This window comes from Aedes aegypti, chromosome 2 (assembly GCF_002204515.2).
Source record: "Aedes aegypti strain LVP_AGWG chromosome 2, AaegL5.0 Primary Assembly, whole genome shotgun sequence".
Lineage (NCBI taxonomy): Eukaryota > Metazoa > Arthropoda > Insecta > Diptera > Culicidae > Aedes > Aedes aegypti.
In genome coordinates, this window is record NC_035108.1 from 238,328,636 (window position 1) to 238,345,636 (window position 17,001).

Here is a 17,001-nt window from a genome sequence, read left to right on the forward strand (position 1 = left end):
AAGCTCAATGTTAAAACCAACATTGCTTTGCTGTATATTATTCTTTATTTTTGTTGCATTTACTTCCATTTAACGTATATTTGATAATATTTTTCTAAAGACAATTTACACCGTCTTCAGCACAAAGGCTGCACAAACTGAACGCTAAAACTGCTTAAGGAAATATTTAACTAGTGCTTTTAGGAATTCCTTTAAATGATTTCTCAAAAAATGTGATGCTTCTCCTGGAATTTCGTCACGAATTTTAACTAGAATCGAGAATGCCTTCAGAGATTCCCCCAATAATTTCCCCATGGACTCATCTTGAACCCTTCTGGTAGGCATGTATCGAACTTAAAACATTTTCTTAAATATTCCCGTCAGGGATCTCCCAAATATTCCACTAGTTAACCTTTCTGATATTCATGTATAAATACTTCTGAGATTTTTTTCAGAAATGGTTCCAGGGATTCCACCAGATGGTTTTTAAACGATTACAGGGACTCCTCCAAGAGTTTTAGGAATATTTGATCAGTGTTTACTTAACGGATTCCCTTCTTAAGGATTCCTTAAGGAATTTAATCTCATTGAATTCCATTGAATTGTCTGGGTTCGATTCCCGGTCGGTCCAGGATCTTTTCGTAATGGAAATTTTCTTGACTTCCCTGGGCATAGAGTATCATCGTACCTGCCACACGATATACGTATGCGAAAATGGCAACTGTGGCAAAGAAAGCTAAAGTTAATAACTGTGGAAGTGCTCATAAGAACCCTGAGCTGAGAGGCAGGCTCTGTCCCAGTGAGGATGTTAATGCCAAGAAGAAGAAGAATTGGTCTAAACCTGAAAAACAATCTACTCGAAATAACTCTAGCAATTTCAATATGATTTTATGCAGATTTTTCTACAATTTATGCAAGAACCATTCTATGTACCACTTAAGTTTCTTCAAGGATTCTATGTGGAACGAAATCCTTCATTGATTCTATCAGGAATTTCTTAAGAAAGTTCTCTGTGTTTCAGTAGATTCTCTAAGTAATTCTTGAAATATTCGTCTAGGGATATTTCTACGGATTTTTTATTTCAAAAATACATTCAGGAATTCGTCCAAAAACTGATCAAGTTCCCCAGATCCCCAACAAAATTCTCCTAGAATACTGCTGATAATCTCACTACGTATTGGTTCAGAAACTTTTCATGGAAAATTCCTCAAGAATATTCTTTGTTATGAATGGAGTTTTCTAGTGATTTCTTAATGCAATCTCTTATACGTTTATAAATGAATTATTCGGAAATTTAATCTAAAATTCTGTCAAGAATTTTTTAAAAGGATTTGTTGTAATAATTACCACGAGTTTCTCAGCACAATTTTTTTTTAAGTTTCATAATTGCCTGCTAGAAATGTTCATCGACTGCTGAACATTAACTTGTTTAAAGATTTCAGAAAGATCTCATTCATGAATTCCATTTAGTGTTTCTGAGTGTTCAAGGATTCCTCCAAAGATTTTTTTTCCGGAATACAAAAAATATCGAAAAAATATATAAGAGAGGCTGAAAATGTATGCTAGGTCTTTCATCAATTTAAGATCCATTATCCTAATCAAACAATACATGTTGATCATGTACACATGATTCGGAATTGAATACAACATATTCATATTTTAAATAGTATTACTTACAATAAAGAAAATTCAATATTATTTGCCAAAAACTGCTTGTGAACTAAATTCAACGTTGAAACAACTTCTCCTTAGCTACAACCGATTCATAGAAGTGTTGATATCTGTTTTCGTTATTTGATGCGTCTGCACGATTTCTACCTAGCGCACTATGATCGCGTCAGACCGAAGCATATTTGAAGGTACAGTGCTATCCACCGTAACAGGTGAATGTAACCCGATTTTATTTCTGATTCCTCAAGTTATCTCAACAAAATTGCAAAAAATGTTGTGCGCACCTCGTTGCAGAGCTCGATTTTTACACCACTACACTAGTCGTAATTATCCAACTCGGTAAGCCTCTTTGGATAAATGTACGACTCGTCCTGTAAAAATCATCATTCTGCAACTTGTTGCATGAACTACTATTTTGCCATTTCTCATTGTAATAAACTGTTTTTCCTCACGGCAATCTGTCATGTAACGGCCTACTTTCCTGCACATAAACCTGCAGTATCGTAATAGTCATAACGCATTTGTACAGTTACGCAACTCTTCAACATTACTAATTGAACTTTAACACTTCACTTTTTGCAAAATAAAATAAAATATTAAAATCAGTAGTAAGGCGAGCAAATACCAAGTCGAGCACTCGACAATGAAGAAGTCTGTAAGTCGCAGACGAAATAAGCCTATCTGTCAGATAAGCAACATATTAGAGTTTAAAGGTATTTGCTCGCCTTACTAGTGATTTTAGTATTTTATTTATTTTTGCAAAAAGTAAAGTGTTAAAGTTCAATTAGTATTTTTTTTTCTTTTAAACATACTCTAATAATCCCTCTCCTAAATTTAATAAAAAAGTGTAGCTTTATCATTACTTAACTGTTTTGAGTTGCATAATGGATCGTTACACAACAATGTTTCCGAAATTGAAAAATAATAGTGGATGCATTCCTATATGATTTCTGACACCCTCAACTGGTCTTCTACGAAATTGCAAAAAATGTTGTACGTTGTACGTCGTACATCGTTGGATAAATATACGACTCGTGCTGTGAAAATCATCATTCTGCAACTCGTTGCGTGAACTACTATTAATAGACTACTTTGATGAGATATTTCCAATCTCCCATATCTTCCATATCATCCTTACAATAAAAATAGTGTTCTGTGAAATTTGCAGCTTTTTCGGTGGTGATTTAAAGGTGGCCCAAAGACAATGTAGGTTTATATGGAAATTACTATGGGGAAATTTTGAAATATGTATGTTCCAAACATGTTTTTAGGGCACTACACGTTAATGCTTCCAGTGAGCTATTTGCCTTAAGAAGGAAGCACCACACTAGACAACGGACTAGCATGCAACACCCAGTGGCACAGACGGCAAACATTCCTTTCGAAAAGTTTTTCGGCCTGAGGTGGGAATCGAACCCACTCTCCTTAGCACGATGCGGCTAAATTCCTCGGTGATCCTGGCTACGAAGCCCACAATGTTAGCGTACTTTGGGGCAAGTGTGCCGGTAATTGTACCACCCCTGCTTTTTTATAAAAACTACAATATGTATTTTCTCTTTGAGCTTAACAATATGTTCCCCTATAGTTCACAATACAATGATCAAAAAATGATGAAAATTGCTCTACTTGTATTTACATCGACTTTTGTAAAAACCACTAAAATTGAGTGAATTTTTATAAGATTTCGTTATTTTTAAATAGCATGGCAAAAGGTAAATTGTTAATAGATTTTTCTAAAGTACTCTACATCGTGAAGCTATTCAAATTTGTAAATTATTGTGACATTTGAACGAAAAAAGTATTTAGTTTTACATACGAAATCCAGTTTGGTTGAAACCTATCCTTATTGGGGCAAGTGTGCCACCTATTGTTAGAGTGAAATTTATAAAAATGTAAACATCATCAACAAAATCATAATAATAAAACAAAACGAGGCACCAGTAGTGGTTTCTGAGGTAAAGTAGGGAAATAGCTGACATATTTATTCCCAAAGTGTTTTTTTTTTCTCCAAATATTCAAAAATAACATATTTTTCGGCGTTGTAATTACTGTTTTATTTATCTACATCAAGATGCTATCGTTATTTAGTGCTGATATAGTGTAATATTATTCACATCCATCGTAATATAATGATAATACATAAATCGTATTGAATGGAGATAAAAATAACCATTTTTTTTATTCAAATTGACTAGTAGAGAGTTCCACATGTGATTAACCTTGTTATAAAGCATCTTCTTATGACAGTAAATTTAATAGTAGTTTACGGAACAAGTTGCAGAATGATGATTTTTACAGCACGAGTCGTAAATTTATCCTACGAGGCTTGCCGAGTAGGTTAATTACGACAAGTGCTGTAAAAATCGAGTTCTGCAACGAGTTAGGTACAACTTTTTTGCAATTTCGTAGAAGACCACTTGAAGGTATCAGAAATAATATCGGAATGAATTCATCATTATTTTACAATTTCTGAAAAACTCTTGTGTAATGATTCATTACGCAACTCAAAACAGTTGCGTAATGAGAAAGCGTTGTGTAATAAATCATTACAGCACTGGTTTCAGTTACGTAATGACTTTTCCCGCACTGCATACTTCAGTGCAGGAAAGTAGGCCGTTTCATTACAGATTGGCGTGATGAAAATCAGCCTATTACGATAAGAAATTGCAAAAAAATATTTTTCAAATTATTAATGAGCCTCTACTTTCTAAGTAATATTTATAGGAAATAAAAAAAATCATTACAAGTAGAATTACATGCGAAGTTCATGCGGTGGCCGTCTTGCCCCATATGGGTGGCAAACTTGACCTATAGTGTTGAAAAATAGGTTATTTTGGAGGATATTTGAGAGGCTCCAAAATTAATACTTTTTGAAGTTATTTTCTTTTTTAAAGGTACAGTGCTTATGAGACGATGCGAAACTAACATCATGAGGCTAAATTGGTGCGTAATGTAAGCTCCAGACAAAGTTATAGAGCAACTTGCTTAGAGTGGCACACTTGTCCCAAATTCCGCTACTGTGTGTACACTGCTATGTGAGTACAAGCTTTTCATCCCATAGTAGAAACTCATTCTTCAAACCTTAATGAAGGATGTTTCTGAGGAAAGAAATGCTTCTTAAGCTAATTTTGTATGGGATTTTCGAAGCAGTTTGCATGGCTATATTCTCATATGGAGCTGAATAATAGCAAACAAATTCATGAATATCTCCTTTCCTATACGTCGGATTGAATTACTCTCTTCAGTAACATTTTTTATTATGATTTAAAAAATGAGTTTTTACCATGACATGATAAGTTTGAAGTTACATTCCAGTACAAACTTGTTCGGAACATTTTTTTTTTCATAGTAATTTACATATACACCTATATTGTCTTTGGGCCACTTTCAAATCGCCACATAAAAAGTAGCAAATTTTACAGAACGCTATTTTTATGATACGGATGGTAATAAATACATGGGAGATTAGATTTTCAAGTTATTTACGAAAATGGTTGCTTTAAACCGAAGGTGACCATCATATTTTTCAAGATTTTATCATCTAGATTCTAGAATCTAGAAGATAATTTTAAAAAATATATATTTAGAAAATAATTTCAATTGTTCAAATAATGACCAATTATACATAAATAAAAATAATTGTTTTTTTCTAATTATTTGACTATATACGATACATCTTTTTCTATTCTAACCTTAAATATAAACGCCATAGATAAACAAGGTCGTTAGAAATTATAAGTTCAAAATTCTTTAAGTGTTGGATTGAGAATGTTGATTTCAACCGCATGAATTCGACAATCAGATTGTGTTGATGAAAATATTTTAACCTTTCTTCACTTGCGTCGATCTCTAATTAAGTAGAATATGATACAAGCGGAATATAGCGCGACATTGTGTAAACTACATTCCGCCACAATACAATTTGGGACGATTTTAATGATGATACATGACAAAGAAACATTGTCAATTTACGCGACGTGACACTTTAACATACTGTAGCACACTCAGAAATAAAAATAGTCACGGAATTACTAAAGTTTATGCATTAATGAATATTTTCTATCTGCTTCTCTTTCATTCTGCTGTGATTTTCTACACTAAATGTCATTTCGCCTGGGTTGAAGCTTAGCGATGCTTCAACCCAGGTGAATCGACAAATAGGTATAAAATTCCTTGCAGAATGAAAGAGAAGCAGATAGAAAATAGTCATAAATTACTAAAATTTAGTAATTCTTTGCCTACCCGTGTTTCTGAGTGCATTTTGATTTTCTATTATTTTTTCTAGGGAAACACGCGCTATTGAATTTCAAGATTTATTAGACGACTTATGAATTTAAATTAAATTTTATATTTTTTTCTCTTTCTTTCCAGCAAGTCGAATCCGAGGAAAACTCCCCAAGCAACATGGACGAAAAATAACTCAGACCACAAATGCGATAAACCGGACACGAGCATAACTCATTCTTCAGTTTCTACAACGTTATAGACTAGGTTGCATTGTGTTGGCCCCCAAAAGAGTATTATTGGTTCTTACACTAAATTGAGTACCAATATTCATTATGTTGCATATGATAATAAATGGCATCGTTTTCATCGAACAGTCGCACTTGTAATTAATGACGAGTTGACAAACTCAAACTAGCGTTCATTGATAAGAAATTAATCTAATCACCCAAACCAAAGGAATCCCAGACTTTTATCAACAAATGGCAGCAATTAAAGAACAGATTATGTGTGATGGTTAGTGTCAATAATAGGATATAAAAAGAATTGATGCTATTTGCATTGCTGATTTGCGAAATAGTGAGCCGAAAAAATAAATCCATTTCTATCTCAAACGAAAAAGAGCATCAATGAAAATGAGTCTGTAATCTATTTTAGACATCTGCATGTTTCCATCAGAAACAGAAGGAAAATTGCTCTGCGAAGGCGTTCATAGTACCCGGCACTCAATCATTCAACTAATGCACTAATCGAAACGTTTTTCTCTCACCGTTGCAAATTAACAGTATTTGTTCAAATTTTAATCTATATATACAACTAGTGATCCAAGTTGAAGTATTATTAGTATTTAATAAGGGATACTGTGTGTCCTCCCAACTCACACAACTATAGAAAGGTTACAATTATTACCATCGCATGCGAACAGATGAAGTTTTAGAAGAGATGAATAATGTATGGAGACGAAATGTATTTAAAGCCAAATGCAGCATGTACATGTGTATAAAATAAATTGTTACATTCACATCTAGTGGAGAAACGAACAAAGTTTACTTTTTTTTCTCGAATAAACTCCTCTCCGAAACCCACACATTTCCCTTCAACATCACGGTGCAGTGTAATCAACATGATAACGAACATTATTATCAGAATTTAGCCAAATCATCATCATTAGTCCGAAGCGTAAGGCCATCACGGTGTGCTAATTGCTAAACAAAAAAGCGTTAAATACCCATACGACAGTTCCCGGCTGGAGCAGAGCATCGATTGTCGCTCTCTGTTTCGGACATTTTTAATGAATCACGTGGGAGCAATTGAATACAGTTAAGGTAGGTATTTATTTAATTTACCACGCGTCAGTAGCAGTTTATAGATTACAGCGAATGTTACTCGGCAATAAAAAATATATCAGGCCTTACAAAACAGGGAATAATGCTCCAACACATTCATTAGAATTTTTCAAACCTATATCAAATACCTACCTATGGGTCAGAAAGATCAGATACACCGTTTCTACGCTGATGGATGTGAATATGTATGAACAACCATGCGTCCCCATGCGCGGAAACGCGGTTCTACTTATTGTGCTCTGCAAGATAAATCCACGTAATGCGATTATCTGAAAATGTCGATATACCGTCGCAGTGATAATGAAAATTAATAAATGTTTCAGATTTAGCAAATTTGAAACATTTGTGTCCTTGAAGCACGAAAAAATCCAAGCCTACTTGAATTTTGACGTTGCGTTTTAATTGCGCGCATATCTTCTGCGCGTTACCGCCGCCGCTGGATGTGGATTTAATATAAGCGCCGCAATAAATTTGAATTGATTTATACACATGTTGCACGTAGGAGACCTCTGACTATTTCTGTCTTAAAATGTTTTGAAGCTTTCAACTTTAACGCATGGTATAATTTATACTGTTCTTGCTATTATCGACATATTCAGACATTTTTGTAGTCTGACTTTGAAACTTCAGACACAGACAAACAGACGTCACACTCTCATCATTGTCCATCGACCACCTTTTTAACGATCGCTTCAAAAATATGGTAGGTGGCCAATCCACCACCCGCAGCGCTCGCATCGTTTTTGTTCGCGTTAGACGTTTACACACTACCGCCATCTGTTGGCCCGTCGGCCAAACACGGTGATTTTAGTATTGGGCGTACATGTCCTCGTGACTATGATTTTGACCGAGATTTGTTCTAAGTGTTACGTCTGTTTGTTTGTGCTTCAGAGCTGGTAATTGTTTATAATGATGCCCTGGTTATCAGTGCGCATCGTACATTCGTGTTGTGCGTACACGAATTCTCTCTAGTCTCTGCTCTTGGAAGTTTTTAAAAACTATCTAAAGCAATAAAACAATACTTCTCAGTGCTACAAAACCAGTACTTTTCAGTGCTAAAATAAAAAAACGGTACTTTTCAATGCTACTACAGCAGTACTTTTCAGTACTGTCTTCAAATCGAACGCGAAAAAGCTTTTACAGCCGTCAAAGTGAAAAATAAAATTTTCTACCCGTTTTAAAATCCAGTTATATAAGAATAGGGTAGGTGTACCAGTTATGGACATAATGGTTCCCCGTTTCGCCATACGTGATAATTTGATTAGTTTCAAATTTTTAATCATTCTGTGTGTTTTAGTAGTTTAATATAAAATGAATCTTGATGTTAAAACATTCAAAAATATTAAAAATGTGAAAGTTTTTGAGAAAACACATATGGCTAAATAGGGAACCACTAAAGCCATAACTGGTACACTTTCCCTACAATTTAATATTCAGAAATGTAACAGTGAAAAGTGAAAAATGAAAAAGTGATTTGGTTGATTTGTGTCCTCAGTACTGTGAAACAGTTGGTTTTTGGCTGCCGCATGTTCACCGAACCATCCGGAAGTTACAGGAAGCACATGATTTGAGAGAATCAATCCGGTGTGTTCCAGTATGATACTTTTTATTTTGTAAGCCTTCCGGACCGTTTTTGTTTTCCGCGTCGTGGAACTTCTGGTCGTTCCTTGGATGGGAAATGTTTTTTCGGAATTTAATATTTTGGTTCAGATAGCGCTCTGTCCGGGCGGGTGTTACGCAACTAACAATCGGTTCGATGACCCTGGAGGAATCGATTCTGCTTTTCGTAGAATTCTGGAAGAAAAACCGACTGTGTTATCCTCGGGTGTTTAGTTTGAACGCACTTCTTTTCTTTTTCGACTATCTGAAAATACCGTACCGCCGGAGTTTATTTTTTTTTAACGGGCGGTTTTAAATGTTTGTTTTTATCCGTATCGTCATTTTTTACAATCCGATTACCCTGGATCAGTTCTGCTTTTTACTGGCTATTGAGCAAAACATATTACTGCATAATCGACCAATATTACGCGAAATACTATTTATACAATAAATAAACAATTGTTTTTTTTTTATATCCGGCATTCAAAAGATTAAATTGAAAACACTTAAACAACAAATGCTCACGGTCTATCACCACCTTTCTAGGTGAATCCTGACCATATGTCTTCCCCAACCTCCAACTCCGTAGCACTTATGACGGTGTCGCTGAGTCGGTGGCCTCTCAATAAGTAAGTGCTACATCAACATTTCCTTCCCCTATCCCAAGTTACGGTAAAGATAGGCGTGGCCGGGAATAGTGATATTCATGTTTTTAGTATTCTTGTTTATGATTTGAACAAGGTATACTCCCCTGCCTTGTTCCTGAAAGCAGTCAGGATGAGATTATTAAAAACAAACATGAATGTTGCTAAAATCCAATCTACGAAGTATACCGTAACTACGCTAACGCTAACGTTAAACAGTACTTTTCAGTACTATTTTTCTACTATTGATCCCTTTACTATCCTTGTTAGGGTCGTGCCTTCGATTTTTCGTTGGAACCTTTTATATCCTGCAAATAAAGAATAAAATAATATGTTAATCAGTCCACAATCCGGGAAGTCTCTCTTTCTGCTCTTAAGGCAACCAGTATTTATAGCTCAGAAATCCCGTAGGTACGAACAAGTAAAAGGTACCATGGTCATAGGGAATATCACTTGAGATAGGTAGACATTGTGTAACTCTAAAATACAGCTAGCAATCACCCAACATGCAACCTTTGTGGCGGACAGGGTTTCATTGCCGAACACCTACTGATGACTGACTGATGCATGTCAACGTATTGAGAATGTGCGTCAATACAGCTAGCCAGTATAGCTTAGGCTGGCCCATGTTATAGACTGGCACACACCCCACATTCTCCCTCTTCTCTAAAAAAAAAGCTTCGTAGGTACTCCTTTGTAAGGTTTTAATTTATGGCTTGGTCGACCAGGAAATACAACAACTAACCTTAATTTTTTTTTTATTCTCTTGCTCATGAAAACTTAAAAAAATAGCTATTATCTGCTGGAGCCTTCAAATATAAGCGCAGCGGTCACTGAAAACAACAGAATCATCAACTGTTCAACTGTACAGCTACATAGGTACAGAGGATGATCGTTTCAAACAACTGTTCTTATTCTCGTGCGGTCGTCCTAATCAACACGCTTTTGCCCTTTTTTTGACAACATTGATTCAAGCATGGATTGCGTCATCAACACGGTTCTGCGCGTTTTTAACACAAAATCATTTAAGAGTAAGGTTGTCTCAAAAACCCTACTATTGATATTTTCGCATGGTCGTCCCTATCAACACGACTTCGTTTATTTTTTTAGATTTGATAATATCCGTTCAAAGCAAGGTCGTCTCGAACAATATGCCATTCCTACTTAACGTGGTCATCCCGATCAACACACTTTTGTGTTTTCCTTACACAACTTTCTCTCAATAAATAGTTGTCCCGAAAAAAATGCTATTTCTTTTTCGTGTGGTCGTCCCGATTAACATGCCTGTTGTGGTTTCCTTACATAACTTCCTTTCAGTGCATGGTCGTCCCGAACAACATGCCTTATTTTGCGTGGTCATCCCGATCAACACGCCTTTTTGTGTTTTCCTTACACCGCTTCCTTTCAATGCATGGTCGTCCCGAACAACATGCCTTATTTTGCGTGGTCATCCCGATCAACACGCCTTTTTGTGTTTTCCTTACACCGCTTCCTTTCAATGCATGGTCGTCCCGAACAACATGCCTTATTTTGCGTGGTCATCCCGATCAACACGCCTTTTTGTGTTTTCCTTACACAGCTTCCTTTCAATGCATGGTCGTCCCGAACAACATGCCTTATTTTGCGTGGTCATCCCGATCAACACGCCATTTTTGTGTTTTCCTTACACAGCTTCCTTTCAATGCATGGTCGTCCCGAACAACATGCCTTATTTTGCGTGGTCATCCCGATCAACACGCCTTTTTGTGTTTTCCTTACACCGCTTCCTTTCAATGCATGGTCGTCCCGAACAACATGCCTTATTTTGCGTGGTCATTCCGATCAACACGCCTTTTTGTGTTTTCCTTACACAGCTTCCTTTCAATGCATGGTCGTCCCGAACAACATGCCTTATTTTGCGTGATCATCCCGATCAACACGCCTTTTTTGTGTTTTCCTTACACAGCTTCCTTTCAATGCATGGTCGTCCCGAACAACATGCCTTATTTTGCGTGGTCATCCCGATCAACACGCTTTTTTTGTGTTTTCCTTACACAACATTCTCTCAATGATTTGTTGTCCCGATAAAATGCTATTTCTTTTTCGTGTGGTCAACAATGTTTTATTTGAACAATGCTTCACGATAGATTCTTTAAAGAAGCAACATTTTGCGAATAATGATCGAACGAAAATCAAAACAGTGCACAGTGGCGGACCTTCAGTCGAACAAAACCCAAAATGCGCCCAAAAATCGATTGAACATGATAATCTAATAACATTATGCGATAACCAATTTTATTCTGTTGGAAAATAAACGTCAAATTTAAATTCGATTTTTTTAGGTAACTTTGTTTAGATTATTTGTTTTATACATTCAGATAAACGACTATTACTGAAGTCTATAAAAATGTTTACAACTGACTTTGAAAATATGAGTTTCTGAGATTGTGACTAGCCATGCGCCACTATGCAGTACGCTGCTTATCCCATTTCGATGCAGCGAAAATTCAGGCGAGCAATCCACGAAAATATCTCGAGCGACCCCCTTTGAGCTGCAAATCAGCCTGCACTCGTTCCCTCAACCCACATTCAATGAGCCTATGCATGCTATAAAACGTTTGACTTTTACTGTGCGCCCTGTTTTCAAGTTGCCCGTGAGAGAGAGCGAGACGGCACCAACACACGACGCACAGTAAAAGTCAAAATAACAAAAGAATTTATGGCACGTACAGAGGCTTATGCAGCTTGGTCGCATGTAACAATCTATGCGCCTATGCATGCTATAAAATGTTTGACTTTAAGTGTGCGCGATGCTTTTAAGTTGCCCGTCAGTAAGAGCGAAACATCACCAACACACCAGCCACTCAGGCCATACATATACAGTTCCTCAGCAAAATATATTCACAAAACTACTGATCTATGTATCAGTATTTGCCAAATTACCGAGTTTAGTGACATTTGAACGCACGAGCACTCGTATCCGCTCGTCATACACAGTTTATTTCTGTTTCCCTATAAGAAACTTGCACACGCTCTCCCGAATCATCAAAATGTTGGTTTTTCCAAGACAGAGTACATATTATTCTTCTCCGAGCTTCACAACTATTTCTACACTAGGGCACCCATACTATTCAGCGTGATGACCACTATTCGTTGCTCTGATCAGGGATGCCAAGTCAATTTTTCAAAAATCTGGAAGATTTTGAAAATTTGTCTGGAAAAGTCTGGATTGCTTATTTCGTATATGGAGAACCTTACAAATTTTTTACAAAACCTTACAAATTCGTTTCAAATTTTATCTGGATCTTCCAGACTTTTGTAAAATGGGGCCTCAAAAATCTGGAATATTCCAGACAAATCTGGAAGGTTGGCAACGCTGGCTCTGATCAGTTTGTCAATCTAATTGAAAAACAAATGCAGCCCGTTTGCAGAAAACAGGCATCAACCTCCGACAATGACAGAAATCCCATTCAAAACAAATACAAGGCGAAAGGCAGCCGTCAATGTTCAGCGGTAACCAAAAATAAAACAGCTTACCTCAAAAGCATCATCAAATCGCTCAACACACCAGGCAGCAACCATCCACCATTCCGATTCCACACTATGATCCGATCACTGAGACAAACGAGAAAAAAACACTAACACAGGTACACTTGTTCTAACGGTTCTAACATTCGGATCCGTTTTGTTCTTCACTTCCCGATCGCACCTAACAAGATTTTTCACAACTCACAAAAAATACTTCAATTCTTTTACATGCTGGGTGATTGCGGACAGTTTTGTCAATTTTAATCAATTAAACCTGGCAGGTTCGCCAATGTGTAACTCTAAAATACAGCTAGCAATCACCCAACATGCAACCTTTGTGGCGGACAGGGTTTCATTGCCGAACAACTACTTTTTTTTTTTTTTTTCATTTCTTTATTAGTATCATTCCAAACATTACATTCATTTCTTATATCTAGGTGTTCTGTGTTATTAGACAACACTATCATCATTGCATCAATCATTAGATTCAATTGTTCAGTTAAAAAATTAAAATCAGAGGCAGACATGTCATGTGATTTCCCATTAGAATTTTCGGTAGACGAAGAAGCGGAGTTACCTGTGGCGGTAGGGTTTTTTCCATTTGATTTGAAACAAGTAGAATGGGTACCCATGGATTGAACAGGGGAGGAGTTCGAATTTCCTGCTACGATATCGGCAAAGGATTTACCGTGGGTAGATACATTCGAAATTGAAAGATTCGAACGGCTACCCGACGGATTAAAATTAGTTTGTGAATGAGCATGATTATGATCTTCCTGGTGGGTATGATTCATGATCAAGCGATCGTTAACTGAAAAATGAGCATTGTTCGATACTCTACCAGGCAAATTCCGGAAACGACCGTTATCGTAACGGATATTATCTTTCATCTGCCTGGCACGAGCCTCAATGACCCTTTTGCGTGAAGGACAATTCCAAAAATTGGACTTATGGTTAGCCCCGCAATTACAGCATATGAATTTGGTGGTATTTTCCTTCACTGGACAGACGTCTTTGGCGTGAGAAGAACCTCCGCAAATCATGCATTTAGCATCCATGCGACAATTTTTTGTACCATGACCCCACTTTTGGCGCCGACGGCACTGAGTGGGGTTCTGGTAATTTCCTCCAGGTTTCTGGAAATGTTCCCATGTCACACGGACATCGAACATAAGTTTTGCTTTTTCTAAAGCTTTAATATTATTTAGTTCTTTTTTGTTAAAGTGAACTAAATAAAATTCTTGAGAAAGCCCTTTCCGAACAATGCCAGATTGGGTTCTCTTTTTCATAATGATTACTTGGACTGGGGAAAATCCAAGTAAATCATTTATTCCATTTTTGATCTCTTCAGGTGATTTATAGTCACTTGAGAGACCTTTCAAGACAACTTTAAACAAACGTTCAGTTTTGTCGTCATAAGTAAAAAATTTGTGCTTCTTCTCTTCAAGATGTTTGAGAAGAAGTTCACGATCTTTAAGAGTTTCCGACATAACGCGACAGTCTCCTTTCTTTGCGATTTGGAAGGAAACCTTGATTCCCCTAATGGAGCTCAAGATCTCCTGCCTAAATCCCGCAAATTCGGAACAACTGACCACGATAGGCGGCACTCTTTGCTTCCTCACTTGAATCAAAGAGCCTGGGCTAGAGGCTGCTTCAATTTGGTGTTCGGAAAAATTGTCTAGGGCATCGAACTGATTGCTCATTTCGATACAATTATTCATTTCACCCTTGGAAGAAACTTCGCTTTCCGGAGAAGCGTCCTTTCTTCCATTCTTGCCACGTGTAGTGACAGTTTTAAAACCCACTTTTTTGGAAGGAAGTAGTGAATTCAGAGATTCACCTTTCTCAAGAATATTATTTAGTTCACTTTAACAAAAAAGATCTAAATAATATTAAAGCTTAAGAAAAATCAATACTTTTGTTCGATGTCCGTGTGACATGGGAACATTTTCAGAAACCTAGAGGTAATTACCAGAACCCCACTCAGTGCCGTCGGTGCCAGAAGTGGGGTCATGGTACAAAAAATTGTCGCATGGATGCTAAATGCATGATTTGCGGAGGTTCTTCTCACGCTAAGGACGTCTGTCCAGTGAAGGAAGATACCACCAAGTTTATATGCTCTAATTGCGGGGCCAATCAAAGTTTTGGGATTGCCCTTCACGCAAGAGAGTCGTTGAGGCTCGTGCCAGGCAGATGAAAGATAATATCCGTTACGATAACGATCGTTTCCGGTATTTCCCTGGTAGAGTATCGAACAATACTTATTTTTCAGTTAACGATCGCATGATTAGGAATCATACCAATCAGGAAGATCATAATCATGCTCATTCTCAAACTAATTTTAATCCGTCGGGTAGCCGTTCGAATCTTTCAATTTCGAATGTATCTACCCACGGTAAATCCTTTGCCGATATCGTAGCAGGTAATTTAAACTCCTCCTCTATTCGTACTATGAGTACACATTCTACTTGTTTCAAATCAAATGGAAAAAACCCTACCGCCACGGGTAACATCTACTCCGCCTCTTCGTCTACCGAAATTCTAATGGGAAATCATGAAATGTACCCACTTCAAGTGGTATGTCTGCCTCTGATTTTAATTTTCTAACTGAACAATTGAACCTAATGATTGATGCAATGTTCAAAGCCACCACTATGACTGAAGCAGTCCAAGTTGGTGTAAAATTTACTAATCAAATTGTTATTGGATTACGTTTTTCTAATGGATCCAAATAAAAATTTAAATATTTTAAATTGGAATGCTCGTTCTCTGAACGGTAAAGAGGACGAGCTGTTTAATTTTCTTACAGCTAATAACGTGCATATAGCAGTTATTACAGAAACGTATTTAAAACCTGGATCTAAACACAAAAGAGATCCTAACTTTTATGTTTATCGTAATGATCGACTTGATGGGGCATGTGGGGGAGTTGCAATCATCATTCATAGGCGTATAAAACATCAACAGTTTTCGTCATTTGAAACTAAAGTTTTTGAAACTTTAGGTGTTTCAGTTGAAACACAACTTGGTACATAAACTTTCATAGCTGCCTATTTGCCTTTTCAATGCTCTGGACAGTAAGTTAATTTGCTCTACTAACTTGCGAAAATTGACTCGCAATATGTCAAATTTTTTGTCATTGGTGACTTTAATGCCAAACATCGGTCATGGAATAATTCTCAAAGTAATTACAACGGCAGAATTTTATTTGATGAGTGCTCTTCAGGATATTCCTCACTTCAATACCCTGATAGCCCTACATGTTTTTCCTCTTCTAGATATCCATCTACGATTGATTTGGTCTTAACCGACTCTAGTCATCTTTGTAGCCAACTGATTACTTATGCTGATTTTGATTCTGATCATGTCCCTGTTACATTTCAAATATCCCATGAAGCGATTCTCTATCCTGTCAGCTCCACTTTCAATTATTTTTGAGCCGACTGGAATATATATGAAACATACACTGATTCCCCAACTAACATTCACTCATTTAACAAACACCATTATGGCAGTTTTATCCAGCATCATGTTTTATAACATTTTAATAATTTCCATGGCCAACCTTTGTTCAAGCATTGTTTACACAAATTTGGAGAAACTTTAAAGCATGTCGTTGAATACCAACTTTATTTTTCAGCTTTAAAAACGTTTTACAAGCATTTAGTTCAGCTTTTATACGGCTGGTCCAAAAATAATTAAAAACTAATAAAAACAAAAAAATATTATTCTAGGCACTTTATAAATGTATTGTGCACAATTATTATGATAGTGTAACAATCTTATTTAAAAATCGCCTGGATACTGGATTCGAACTCGAGACCTTCCAATCGTCAGCGGTATGCCTTGCCATCTGCGCCATCCTAGAATTGATGATTATACCGTCCAGTGCAAAATATAAACTTCTCATAGCTGAATATTGACCATGTTTGAGCTTCTATTCGACAACGTCTAATCAGCACATGGTACGCTGATCTACAACTGAACAAGTATATTATTCAGCTGCTGTTTAGTGCTGATCCAAGCTGAGT

The 17,001-nt window shown here is 36.7% G+C and overlaps 1 protein-coding gene across 2 annotated transcripts in view; it reads left to right on the plus strand.

Annotated features, from left to right (window-relative positions):
* Positions 1-6,914, plus strand: part of LOC5580248 (short neuropeptide F) — a 170,505-nt gene extending 163,591 nt beyond the window's left edge. For both annotated transcript variants that reach the window (XM_021844523.1, XM_021844522.1), the window contains one exon: positions 6,022-6,914. In XM_021844523.1, coding sequence (XP_021700215.1) covers positions 6,022-6,069 — 48 coding nt within the window. In that variant the 3' untranslated portion in view covers positions 6,070-6,914. The remainder of the gene's footprint in view (positions 1-6,021) is intronic.
* The last annotated feature ends 10,087 nt before the right edge of the window (positions 6,915-17,001 follow it).